Source organism: Festucalex cinctus, chromosome 5 (assembly GCF_051991245.1).
Source record: "Festucalex cinctus isolate MCC-2025b chromosome 5, RoL_Fcin_1.0, whole genome shotgun sequence".
Taxonomy (NCBI): Eukaryota; Metazoa; Chordata; class Actinopteri; order Syngnathiformes; family Syngnathidae; genus Festucalex; species Festucalex cinctus.
This window is the reverse complement of record NC_135415.1, coordinates 11,877,921-11,892,292: the sequence shown is the minus strand read 5'-3', so window position 1 is coordinate 11,892,292 and position 14,372 is coordinate 11,877,921. Positions and strand designations below refer to the sequence as shown.

The window sequence follows — 14,372 nt, the reverse complement described above, 5'->3', positions numbered from 1 at the left end:
TTTGTAAGAGCAGAATGAATGAACGGCGGCATAAATAAAAAAATAAAAAAATAAATAAATAAATAAACAAACAAACAAATGAACAAAATCGTGTCATGCTGTGACCATAGTTTAAAATATAGAATTTTACCGTTTTTAAACGTTAATATATAATGGCGGTATGTAAAAAAAAATGACAAGAAAAAAACTTGTAATTTCACAATAAAAAAAGTTGACATTTTTATTTTCTGTTAAAATGTGCCAGAATTTTTATATGTATAATTTTTTTAAGACAAGTAGAATTTTACAAGCAAGAAGTTTTTTTATGACAATTGAAATTTTATGAGGAAAAAACTTATAACAGTAAAAATATCAAGAAGTTGGGGGAAAAAAAACTTATAAACGGGATATTGCATGTTTTTTTTTCTAAGTTTATGAAAACGATATCTCTTTTTTAATAAAAAGGCAACAATGACATTTTACATTAAAAAAAATCACAACAAATAGCAGGCCTAAAAAAACAATTGTGTCAATTTTTTTTTTTTGATGAAGGGCATCATTTTTAAACATAAACTTTTTTCCCCCACAAAAAAAAATGTAAATTGAAATGGAAAAAGGTGACATTTTGCTAAAAGGAAATGTTCACTAGAAAACGACATTTTAGACAAACAAAGCTTATATTTTCAAAAGAATAAAACGTTTACATTTTGTGGTGCAAAAGTAATTTTAAAATAAGTAGGCCTAAATAAATAAATACAGTAGACTCGGAGTAATAATTTGACATTTTTAAGATGAAATTGTGCGATAATGTTTTTACAAATACAAAAATAAGTAAACCACTATATTGTTGTCATATATGTGTGAAGATATACCATCTACTCTTAATATCAAAATGTAAAATAAAAGCATCTAATTTTTCCATCATTCTTTTACTGTCAAACTTTCTTGGGGGTAAAAAAAAAAAAAAGTTCCAGATGAACACAAAGGAGGTCAGAGATGACGAGACGAGCACATGTGTGACATTACATAAGAGGGGGGCGGGGCTTATCCAGGTCACATGACTTTATCAAACATCCATGTGTGCACACATTTCCATCCTGCACGAAAAGAAAAGAGAAGGCTGCTTTGGATTCTTCTCTTTGACACACTTTTCGGTATATGGCTGTCTGGGAGGAAAATGGTGACGCCTGTTGGTCACTTCGTGCAACTTCAACTTATTGGACGCAGTATGTCTGAAATATGCACAAGTCTAGTGTATCATGTATGTAATTTAAAAACATACAAAATATTTGCTGGTGCTGGTGTTAAAGTTGTAATATTAACGAATCATTTGCGAGAAGTAGTCTTAAAAACAGTGCAATTATAATAAAGCTTTATTTATTTATTTATTTTACAAAAAGGATAAAAACATTTTATGATTAAAATTGTTAATATTCTATGCAAAATGTATGGGGGGAAAAAAGACAATTTTCAATTAATAAAAGTTGTAATTTTGCAATAATTCTGTTTTTAAATGTTATGTAAAAAAATGTTAGTAAAAATCTATATTACAGGGGATAAAATTTTAATATTACAGAAAAAAAACTTAATGCAAACATTTCGTGAGAATAATTACAACTCTTTCCAAGAATAAAAGGGAAGTCAAATAAAATATACAAATTTGTGATTAAAAAAAATAAAAATCGCATTTTGAGGAAAAATTGAATTTTAGTTTAGTTTTTGTTTTTTTTATAAAGTTGTAATTTTACAATAAATGTATGAGAAATTCATGAAAAGCAGGTGAAATCTTACAAAAATGCCATTTATCAAAATCCTTTCATAAAATAATCTAAATTTTACGTGAAAATGTTCAAAAAGTTGCAATCAGAGAAACTTGTCATTTTTGGAAACACATGCTGACATTTTACAAAAAGTTATAGTAGAAGAGAAAAAAAAAATTATTAGCAAAGTTCAAACCTTTCAAGAATAAAATTGTAGCGTAAGTTTTTTTTTCCCCCCCCCTAAGGATAATATATAATAAACTCAATAACTCTCAACTAAAGACACAAGATGAGGCATCACGACGCTGACTTTCACATTTTATTTATTGACTTAAAAAAAAGGCACCAAATGCAGGCATCCGTCCGTCCGACCAGCAAAATCATCATAGCACCAAAAAAATTCAAGGTGAGAATTTCTCATTCCGTTTTTGTCTCTCCGCGTACCCCCGCCCCCCCCATATATATGTAGGCACACACAGTCAAAAGGAGACAGCAAGTCGTTTGTTTTTTTGTTTTGTCTTTGCAAGTGCTCGTTGGTGTCTCACACTTGACTTGGAAAGCAGTCGTGAAACATTAAACATTATCAGCAACAAAAGTATAAGAAACATGGGGAGGAGAAATGGAAAGATTCTAATATGTCTTTGGGAGGACCAACGCACACGCTCACACACTTGATTGTTAGTAAGGCGACACTTTTCATTGGTTACAATCACGCGGGGTGAAAAAATATGACACTTTGGATGATTGTATTTCAAATCGGCACTTGTTGGAATATTGGCAGCGGTCTACAAACTAAAGCGGAAAAAAAAGGTCATTGTACAAATGTGGATTAAAAGGCTTGAAATAAAATCGGGGGAAAAAAACATGTTTCATATCAACATTTGACTGAAGCGCAGATCCAATGATAAAAATAAGCAATTTTATATTAACTCATTTACTCCCAGCCATAAACAACTCCCATAGAATATTGTGTTCTATTGCTATAAAAACATGGAAACTACAAAAAGAAATATTACGCTCTACTTTCATCAGGGAAAAAAAAAAATTTCTGTTTCCGTTTTGCATTAGAATATGGCTAAGTTTCATCATTATTCACAAATTTGCTTAGAATTGTCGGGAAACAACTCATTTTCATCATGGCCCCGGTTGATCTCTTATACTCTGCTGCCACCTGCTGGCAGTTTTTGTCATTATTACCAGTTTTTTTTCCACCAGATCTTTGCAGCTGAGTCTGCATCAAAGCCTTCTGTATGCTCTAGCATTAAAAAAACAACAACAAAAAACAAAACGTAAATAGGTCTTTGGGACACTTAATACATTTGAAATAGAACGTATTTATACATTTTTGGGAGCAAATGAGTTAAAATGTACACATGGGGGGAAAAAAAGATAGCCAAGCATACGATGTCAAATGTACAACATATTTGAGCAAAAAAATAATAATAAAAAATCCTTGCGACACAAAAATGCAGGAAATAAATTAGGGACAGGAATCACCGATACAAGGTGTCGTATCGGGCCGATATTGGCCTTATGTTATCGGTACCAGGTACTCATGGAGGCTACCTGACACAAGCCACCGATACTTAAGGCAAAAAAGTCAAATCTGAAACGGAGTAAGTCAGCAATTGGCGCTATACCAAAAGTACTAGCGGCATCGGTTAGCGGTATCGGTGAGAGTGAAAGAGTGAATACTCATGCTGGCATTGGGCTATAAAAAAAAAAAAAAAAAAAAAAAAAAAAAAGATATTGAACATCCCGAGAAAAATTGTAGCTTTTTCTTCTTTTTCTTCACAAATCAAATGCTAATAATAAAAGTGGACATTAGCTCATATGTTGTTATCAAACATTTTTTTGCATTAAAATACAGAAATAACAATAATAAAGCAATTGATCGTAATGGCACAAAAGATGATTTCTTAATTGCACTTAAATCTCATTAACACTCAGCAGCATATAAAAAGTACTTGATGGCAATTGAATATTACGCATGTGATCCAATATTTTAGATTTAACAGTGACCATGACTGGATACAGTAGAATATGAGCTACCAATCACCAATTTTGTGCTTTTACGTCCACACGAAGATGGATATTAAAATAAACATTAAAAAAAACAAACAAACAAACATTCTTGTCCGTTAAAAAAAAAAAAAAAAAAAAAAAAAAAGTAATTCTGGGACAAATAGTTACATTTTCACAAGAACCTTTTTGGATTGGAATTTAATGTTGAAAATGCAGACAAAAAATACAATTGTACATGAAAAGGTGAAATTTTAATAAAAAGCTAAATATTTTTTTTTACCACAAAATTATTAAATTATTATTATTTATTTATTTTTTTACATTGAAATGAATTTGAAATTTTACGATCCTTTAAATTGGAATTTGGGAAAATCATCTTTTTCTCATAAAAACGTCAACTTCTTTCTTTAAAAAATAAAAATGGGTTATGGCTCCATCTGTTGCTTTTTTCCTAAAATATACAACTTGATGTCAACTTCCATTAGCGATCGCGAGTACAACTAGCGTCAAGTTAAAAGTTGTCATTAGAGTTGTTTACAAATATATATATATATATATATATATATATATATATATATATTTTTTTTTATTTCCAAAATTGTGTTATTTTTAAGATTTTTTTTTATGGAAAAAGTTTTGTTGCAAATTTAATATTAGCTAGTGACTCAGTTTGAAATTTAAATTTCACATTAAATTTTTAAAAAAAATTTAAATGAGAAAAATATTGATATTTCTATGAAAAAGGTGGAACTTTTGTAAGGAAAAAAAAAGCAGTAAAATAAATGGGGAGAATTTTGTAACTATTAGGGATGTAACGATCAGCGCGTTATCATGATATCGTGGTATCAAAACTGCTACAATATCGTCCTCATGTTCACAATATTAAATACAACACATCTGTTAAAAAAAAAGTCAAGTTAATTGCCATTTGTGTAGTTCTACCATGCTCTGGTGGCTAATTTATTAGTGCAATCTAATTTTCATTAGGGATGTTTTGGCCCTTCTATGCTGAAAATCTTCACTAATTGTCAGCTGAAGGGGGACATAATATGCCTGGGAAGCGAGTCAATATGTGGAGGAACTCGTTGTGTGCATGCATTAATAACATAACATAGTAATAATAAAACAATAATAACATAACATTGTGTTATGTACAAAAGCACAATATTGTGGGGTTTTTTTTGTGCTTATTTTTTTGTTTACAATATTGTGACCTTTTTTGAAATATCGCCAACCTCCCCACAATATCGTGATAATTATCGTATCGTGAGCTTCATATCATGACGTTTGGATATCGTTACATCCCTAGTAACTATGTGAAAAAGTAGAAATTTTAAATACTGCGACACAAGCTAACCAGCATGGAAAAATAAACCGAAATGACCCCTGTCAACATGATTCAAATAAACAGAACCAAAACAATTTTACTTTGATCATACTAAGAAAATCGAGACTAAGTTACAAAGTGAATATCATGAGGGAAAAAAATATTTTTTACGTAAAAAAATCGTCACGAGCAGGGCTAGACTAGCACAAAACAATCAGCCCTGGCATTTTGACTTAGGCCCTCTTGTCTAACATGTAGTTCTGCCACTGATGTTTATTGATTATGTTTCAGTTTGCTATCTATACAGTGTTCCCTCGTTTTCCGCTGGGGTTAGGTTCCAAAAAATACCCGCAATAAATAAAATCTGCGAAGTAGTTAGCTTTATGTTTTACAACTCTTATAAATGTTTTAAGGCTCTAAAATCCCCGACCGCACAATTTATACACTTTTCTCATTGAGGCATTTACATGTTCTCACATTTCGCTCTTGTTCAAACATTGACAATGTTCAAACCTTCATAAATTTTATAAAATGGGTATATTACTGTAAAAAAATATGCAAAATTGCACTTAAAAAAAAATCTGCGAGACCGCGAAAAGTGAACCGCGTTATAGCGAGGGAAGACTGTATTCAAAATGGATTAACAGACTGGTCCCTCTAAATTGTGGGCCCGTCTCTTGGGGTAAAATGGAGGAAAGTTAGAATTAAAAAGCACCGCATCGGCCGGCTCACCGGGCATCTGCCCTCTATGCCACATGGCCAGTCCAGCCCTGGTCACAAGCCAACTTGCATGTCAAATATTGTGTATTACATGTAAAAAGTACACATTTTAATATTGCAACGCGAGCCAACTAGCTTTCCGAAATAAATGATTGTCATGAAATTACCTTTTGTCAATGTGATTGAAATCAATTTTGCGTTAAGCATCTAGCTAAGTAAACGACATAGAACGTTAAAAAAAAAAAAAAAAGAAAAAAAAAGAAAAAAAGAAAAGAAAAAGAAAGTAGCCATCTTGGTGTGGACAGGTCCATCAAAGACGGCAACGTTATCTTTCGAGTGCTTTGCAGATATGTGAGGTAGCCCAGTTGAATGAGCAAGACAAAATAATAATCATAATAATAATGCCGCGCTTTCGACACGTCGCATGCGTTCCCTTTTCAAAGTGGTACAAAAATACATTAGCAAATACGTCGTTCCTGTAAGAAAATAGCTTTAAAACAAACAAACAAACATCTGCGTTTAGACCTCGGTGCCGTCGTTGAGGTTGTTGTGGAGTTTGACTTCCAGGTTGACTTGCTTGACTTTGGCCTTGTCGGCGGCGGCGGCAGGCTGGTGGCTGCGGTTGAACACGTTGACGTTGGTGACGGTGCAGCGCTTGCTGCTGAAGTTCTTCTCCATGCACTTGTCCATGCACACCTCCACCTTGGTGTTCAGCGGGTACTCCTCGTACGCATTCTTCTTGCCCGTTGCCTGAAGAAGGGATTTATTTATTTATTTATTTTAACCAGGAAAAAAAGTCAACATTTTATGAGGAGAAAACTGTCATTCTTATAAGAATTAAACAATTTTTAAGACGACATAAGTTGAAATGAGAATTTTTACCATTTTTTATATGATAGTTTGAATTTTATCAAAATTCAAAATTTTGGTAATTTATTAAGAACATTGTTTACATTTAAAAAAAAATATTTTGTGATCGCTCTGAGGAAAAAGTTATTTAATGAGCAACTAGTTAAATGTAAATTATATTCATGTTGAAAAAATATCTTTTACAGAAAAAAAGTCAAATTTTTATGAGGAGAAAGCTCATTTTTAGAAGAATTAAACAATTTTTATGATAACATAAGTTGAAATGAGAATCTTTGCCATTTTTCATATAATAGTTTGAATTTTATGAAATTTTGGTAATTTTATGAGAAAATTGTTTACATTTTACAAAAATTATTTTGTGATCGCTATGAGGAAAAAGTTATTTCATGAGAAACAAATTAAATTTAAATTATATTCATGTTAAAATATATTTTACAGAAAAAAGTCAATTTTATGAGGAGAAAACTGACATTTTTTTTTTAATAAGAATTAAACAACTGACAACAAAAGGTAAAATGAGAATTTTTACCATTTTTCATAGAGTTTGAATTTTATGAAACTTTGGTAATTTTATGAGAAAATTGTTTACATTTTACAAAAACATATTTTGTGATCGCTATAAGGAAAAAAATATTTAATGAGAAAATTTAAAATTACATTTCATTAATGTTAAAAATTATACAAGGGGAAGGGCTCAATAAGTTTTCAACTTCTTCCTACTCCCTTTGAACATGTAAACTGTCACTACTTCTTAAAAAACAAATCTGCTACTTGTTTATGTTTATATGTTTAATAAACAAACAAAAATATTTTACAGAAAAACATATTTTTGGATGACAAAAGTACACCTATAGTTTTGAGCAAAATGTACAATTAAAAAAATATTTATTTTATTAAATATATTTACTTGTAGAACATGGAAAAAAATTAATTAGGGTTTGATTTTTTTTAATAAAAAAAAAAAGAGAAAAACAAGCTAAAAAAAATTAGCAATTTTATGAGAAAAAAATGTAATGCAAAAAATAGACAATAGTAACAGGAAAAAATATAAATACAAAAAAGGGGGAAAAAAATACAATTTGACAATGTGTTTTATGTTTTTTGTAATTTTATGACAAAAAAAAGTAGCATTTTCTTACAAGAAAAAAAGTCTAATTTCTAATTTCCAATACTTTTTTTTTTTTTTTTTTTTTTTTTTTTTTAAGCAAAAGGACAGGAATTCTTGGAGAAAAAAAAAGTTACAATTTGACAATTATGTTTTTTTTTTTTTTTTTGTAATTTTATGACAAAAAACAAAACAAAACATTCTTCCAAGAAAAAGTAGCATTTTCTTACAAGAAATTCTTGAAACAGGAATTCTTGGAGAAAAAAAAAAAGTTACAATTTGACAATTAAGTTTTTTTGGGGGAATTTTATGACAAAAAACAAAACATTCTTCCAAGAAAAAGTAGCATTTTCTTACAAGAAAAGTAGTCTAATTTCTAATTTCCAATACTTTTTTTTTTTTTTTTTTTAAGCAAAATTTGATAGTTTCTAGAATAGAAACGTGACACCAGGATACAGTGACAGCTCAGGCCAAAAGTAACAGCTGCAACTGATAGCAAGACACAATAAGAGAACTAACTTTTCTTTGCCCAAAAATACCCACAAGAAATCTTTCCAAAGAAAAAAGCAGAATAAAAAGACTTGATGAACGCTCTAAATATAATTTACAGGTAATGTTTTGTAATTTTCCAAGAATTGTGACTCACTTTAGCCTGCCGGTGGCAGCGTCTGAACAGGACGCAGGCGGCCAAAGCGGCGAGGACCAGGAGGGCCAGCGCGGCCACGCCGCCGCCCACAGAGCGGCCTACGTGGGCGTGGAAGGTTCCGCCGGGCCCACTCTCCAGACGCAGGGACTTCATGTTGGTGCCGTTCTTCACCTGGTCGCCCTCGTTGTCGTAGATGAGCGACTCGTCCAGGGTCAGGCGCCCGCCGCGGTCCACCAGGTCGCGCTTGGGGCGGCTCGGCCGGGAGGCGAGCGAGCGCTCGATCCTCGGGCCGGACCGCGACTCCGGACTGATGACGTAGATCACCTGCAGGTACCACTGGTGGCCCGCCTCCACCTGACCAACCCGTGTGGGTGGAAGTAACGAGCATCACAACTTCAGATCAGATTTGTTCAATTATGTCAATCTGTGTGTAGTTGACCTATGGAGGACCAAAACTGTCAAAATTCAAAATAAATAAATGACTAAATAAATAAATGACAAAGTGAAAATAAAAATGGATTTAAAAAAATAATTCGAAAACTATAATAAAAAAATAAATATAAATGGCAATAAAAAGAGCAATATATATATATAAATACCTTTGTATTTCATTTTGGAATTATATTTTTTTTATATCCATTTTTATTTTCACTTTTAGTCATTTATTTATTTAAGTCAAAATTCCAAAATTCCAAATAAAAATAAATAAATAAATAACTAAATAAATAAACAAATGACTAAAAGTGAAAATAAAAATGGATATAAAAAAAATATGGGGGTCGGGGGTGGTGGGGCCTGGGTCGTGGTGGATGGCGGATTTGGGTGGGGTGCGGGGGGTGTCGTGGGGGGATGGGGGCTGGGGACCGGTGGGGCGCTGTGGGGGCCCGCTGGGCCTCGTTCTGCGGCCTTGGGCTCGGGGGTGTGGGCCGGGGCTGGGGCGGGGGTGTTCCGGGTGTCTGGGTCGGCTCGCCGACCGGTGTCCGCTCGGGTGGCTTGGGGGTGGCCTTGGTGCTGCCGCGGCCTGGGGATTCCGGGGGGGGGGGTGCTCGCTTTGCTGGACCGTGGTTGACGGCTTCTTTCTTTGGTGGTGGTCCTTATGCATGCCAGATCCGTCGCACCAGCATCTACTGAAACTCAACAGAAGTACCCTCTCCCTCCCACAGCCTCTTGAATCAGTTGGTGCTGGTGTCTGTGGTTCTCACTTTGCTTTATCTATCCTTCCCTCCTTCCTCTCTTTAGTTTTTCCTCTGGTCACTTGAGATCTTAATTTATTAGAAGTATGAGGTTTCTGGGGTTGGCATAAGACTCTGGTTTTGTAACCACGCAGGAGGGGTCTTGTTGGTGCTGGACTTCACTTTGATGGATTGGATGTACTGGCTTCTATTGATCTCACTCTGCCTTATCGATCCTTCCCTCCTTCCTCTCTTTAGTTTTTCCTCTGGGCTCTTGAGATCTCGCTAAATTTGCTGGAATTTAGAGGCTTCCGGGGTTGGCGTAAGACTTTGATTTTGTAATCATGGGGAAGGCAGGAAGTGTTTGGTCGGTGCTGGATGTCACTTTGATTTACCTTTCTTTTCTCTTTATTTCTTTTTTTTTCTGACCTTTTCTCTGGTCTCCTGACCATTTAAATCTCACGACTCTGGCATGATTCTGAAGTACCTGGTTAAGGCGAAGGGTAATGGGATATTTATAAGGTTTTAGGTGAATGAATGAGTATAAATTTATACGTATTTGCACGCACGCAAACGCACAAACGCACGCACGCACGCACGCACGCAAACGCACGCACGCACGCAAACGCACGCACGCACACATACACACAAAAAAAAAAAAAAAAAAAAAAAAAAAAAAAAAAAAAAAAGAGAGCAATGATGACAAGACGTTGAATCGGTAAGACTACCGAATGAACAATTCTGAGCTCTTCGAAAAAAAAAAAAAAAAATAATAATAATAATAATAATAATAAAAAAATAATAATAATTCGAAAACTATAATAAAAAAATAAATATAAATGGCAATAAAAAGAGCAATATATATATATAAATACCTTTGTATTTCATTTTGGAATTATATTTTTTTTATATCCATTTTTATTTTCACTTTTAGTCATTTATTTATTTAAGTCAAAATTCCAAAATTCCAAATAAAAATAAATAAATAAATAACTAAATAAATAAACAAATGACTAAAAGTGAAACTAAAAATCAATATAAAATAATAATTAAAAAATTATATCCCAAAAAATAAATATAAATGGAAATAAAAAGAGCAGAAAATATATATCTATAAATAATTAAATACATTTGTATTTAATTCTACATTATATATATATATATATATATATATATATATATATATATATATATATATATATATATATATATATATATATTTGATTTTCATTTTTAATCATTTATTTATTTATTTAGTCATTTATTTGACACCCCCTGCTTACAGATGCCACAAAATGGCAGCAAATCTTACGGAGAACACGGAAAACCAGCAGCTCTACAGACCTTGTAGAGGGCGTCGACCTTCATGGTAAATCCGTCCACTCCTGGCATGGCGGCCAAAGAGTTCAACTCGGGAAGGTCCGAAGCAAAATTGGCCTCAAATGGCACGTCGTGGAAATATTTGTCGCACACATCCGGCTGCTTGCGGTCCTGTTGGGAGACAGATCATAAGGAACATAGACCCGAAAGAGGTCTGGGAGGTCCAAGGCAGGGTAAGTTTGGGTACCAGGAGCAGGAAGCGATGCTTGAGGTGCTTGTTGGGCTGGATGCAGCCGTACTGCGGACCCTCGTTGTACAGGGTGCCCGTCGGGTCGAAGAAGGGAACGTAGCCGTCCCTGCCGGTGCACAGGTAGACCTTCTCCAGCTGTAGTTTGTAGGCCCCGTTCAGGTTCTGCTCCGGGTTCCAGAGCACGCGGCCATACAGAGTCTGACCTGAAGGAACCAGCAAAGAGACCGGTGTGCACTTACTTTTTCCAGAAGAACCAGTTCAGTCCAGTTTGAAATAATTTGAATTTTCCATCAGTTGCTTAAAGGTTTAAGCTCGGGTCAAAGAACTAAGTAATTATTGTACCCATGGAGAAAGCCCCCTTGTAGTCCATCTCCGCCATTGAGACATCGGTACTGGCCGGGTCCATCATGAAGACTTTCTCGTTATTGCACAGCTGGAACTCCGTGTTCAGCGAGTACACCACCGGTACCGGGCGGTTGGTCTGTTGGAAGGCGATAGGAACCAGGAACCTGACGGAAGCAAGAGAAAAATGAAAAGCATTGAGTTTGAACTCCGAAGGGTTACGTTTGGTTCTTCAAATACATACTTTTCTGGAGCGTGAGCTGTGCAAGAGAGGGATTTTTCCCCAGGGTCAATCCATGGTTGAGTTGGCTGGACGGTGCATGGGATCAGGAAGACAGTGTACTCTCCAGAATAATCCTTCCTATTGGGTGCAAAACAGGTGGGGTTCAGTATCTCCAACAAGATTAAGAACCACTGGTCTACCCCAAACGTCCACGTTTGAACAGAATGTCCAACGGCGACCAACCTTCCTTCAACCCCAAACATAGCAAGCCCCCCTTCGCTCCCAGCTGTTTTACTGGAATTTGACTGATTTTTACAGGGCCCACAGAATATTGTGTTCGATTGCTATAAAACATGGAACCGACTAAAAGAAAGATTAGTGTCTTCTTTCATCAGGGAAAAAAAAAAGTGTATTTGTATCTGTTTCCGTTTTGCAGCAATTAGCAGTAGAATATAGCTAAATTTTATCATGATTCACAAATCTGTTTTAAAGTGTGGGGGAAAAGGCTTGTTTGATCTCAGACTCTACTGCCACTTGCTGGCCGTTCTTTTTAATAACTACCATTGCTTTAAGCAACATTTTCAGGTCAGAGGTTGCACCAAAGCCTTCTGTATGCTCTTGCATGAAAAAAAATAAAAAATAAAAATAATAATAAAAACAACAACGTATAAATACGTTTTTGGGACCATGACAATATTTGAAATAGAACATGTTTATACGTTTTTGGGAGTAAAATTAGTTAACTCTTTTACTGCCACATGTAAAAAAACAACCCCCACGGTGCCAGACGATTTCGAACATTTTAATTCATCTATCAAGGCAAACAGAATATTGTGTTCTGCCATCTGCTGGCCATAGGCAGTGGGAGTTTTTGATTTCACAACTCATTGACTCATTGATTGCTGCACTTAGACGTTGCACTGGCCATTGATTAAAAAAACAAAAAACAAACATAGTTGACGTCATTTAACGTTTATGTCAGCATACATCGTGATTTTACTAAACGTTATTAATCGTTTTTGGCGGTCAAAGAGTTAAGCATGCACATCCAACTTTAGACAAGCCACATCATGTACAAGTTACGCTGGGATGCGTGATAGATCCATTTCGTCAGTCCATGGATCGTTACTGTTGGGAATAGCTTTTGAGTGGAATATCCTACAAGGAAAATCCTAAATTCGATTCCACATTTTTAGGTGCAAGTTTTCTGACGTCCTATAACATCGGGAAGTATCAGAGATGGGATTGTCACTGTTTTGTTTCACTCATAATTTGTGTCCATAGTCTTCTGTTTTGGGTTGTTGTTTTTTTTGCCTGGACTGTATGCGAAAGCCAACAGATCCAGACTTGTACCACAGCGATTCAGCGAACCTCCCAAGACTAAATAGGAATCAAGAGGCTGACCTGCTGTAAGAGCTGGTGGCCCTCCACAGCTGGTAGGGCGAGTCAAAGGTTTGGGCGCTCCAAAGCAACTGGATGTCGAACTCAATGCCTCCCAGGTGGTCCGGCGCCAACAGGTGGGACTTGTGTCCGGGAAGAGTGTGATGTTCTGGGACAAACTGGCCTAAAGGAAGGCGAGAACCCCCAAAACAATTTATGCTGAAAAAGCCAAGACCGTCAAGTTTTATGAACTTACCTCTAAATTTAGCATGGGTTTTAAACTCAATGACCAGCCGCCCATCCTCGCGGATGTAGATCCTTATGATCTGGAGTCTGGCGGAGAGCACGCTATCAGTCTGGATGCCTGCGGAAAAAACAAAAGCAAAGAACAAAGATTGCGTCAGTAGAACACAACAACCGGTATTGGTCAGACTGAAACCGAGTGAAAACTACCCAACCTGTCCTCCAGAGCACGGTGTCATAGAAGAAAGAGAACTCCATCTCTGTGTGATGCTCCAAAGAAGCCCAACCTCGCGGAGCCGTGACGTAGATGTAGGACACGTAGAGCGGAACCTGAACCGTGAGGAAGGACTGAGCCGAGTCTCGGACCTGCAAGAACAGCAAAGCTTGAAGTTGAAGGTCGACTGTTTCCACGTTGTTGGTTTTGTTTTGGGTAGCCTACAGATAGACACTAAAATTCGACTTTTTGGGGGCGCTGACAAGCAGACTATGAAATAGAACGTATCTATCCGAGTGCCAAACTGGCCCTTTTCGAAAAACCTCCAGATTGTTGGCAAGTCTTCAAAAAGTCGCAGCGCACAAATCCTTATGACCTCGCCTGTCGGACAAATCGACGCGCACCTGAAAGTCGGCGGTGACGGAGCCACCGCAGACGTCAATGAGCTCCGTCATGTCGTAGTAGGCGTCGAAGGTCCAGATGCAGCTCTTGAGGTTGAGGTGCTTGTACAGCTGGATGCTTCTGGCCTCACGCACGTTGGGGTTGAACTGGTACGGCCGGTCGTAGCCCGGACCCAGGGAGATGCTGTCGTAGGACACGTCGTCCAGGAAACCCGTCTCTGCGGGAATAAGTCGAAAATTAGCGAAATTCTTTTGGAGGGGTGAAGACTCAATTTGACTTATGACTAGTTTAACCCAATTAATGTCTTGATTTGCTTTGAACTTGCTTGAAACTTGATGGCTAAGTCTCAAGACTGACTGGTGACCTGCACACGTTATGTAACTTACTCCATCCC

At 36.0% G+C, this 14,372-nt stretch overlaps 1 protein-coding gene across 1 annotated transcript in view; it reads right to left on the bottom strand.

Moving 5' to 3' along the window:
* Nucleotides 1-2,050: 2,050 nt before the first annotated feature.
* Nucleotides 2,051-14,372, bottom strand: part of fras1 (Fraser extracellular matrix complex subunit 1) — a 189,718-nt gene continuing 177,396 nt past the window's right edge. Inside the window, exons 65-74 of the mRNA XM_077522572.1 lie at nt 13,981-14,195; nt 13,578-13,728; nt 13,376-13,483; nt 13,144-13,303; nt 11,761-11,877; nt 11,517-11,683; nt 11,172-11,377; nt 10,949-11,095; nt 8,433-8,786; nt 2,051-6,561 (exon numbers count right to left, since the gene is read on the bottom strand). Coding sequence (XP_077378698.1) covers nt 6,331-6,561; nt 8,433-8,786; nt 10,949-11,095; nt 11,172-11,377; nt 11,517-11,683; nt 11,761-11,877; nt 13,144-13,303; nt 13,376-13,483; nt 13,578-13,728; nt 13,981-14,195 — 1,856 coding nt within the window. The 3' untranslated portion in view covers nt 2,051-6,330. The remainder of the gene's footprint in view (nt 6,562-8,432; nt 8,787-10,948; nt 11,096-11,171; nt 11,378-11,516; nt 11,684-11,760; nt 11,878-13,143; nt 13,304-13,375; nt 13,484-13,577; nt 13,729-13,980; nt 14,196-14,372) is intronic.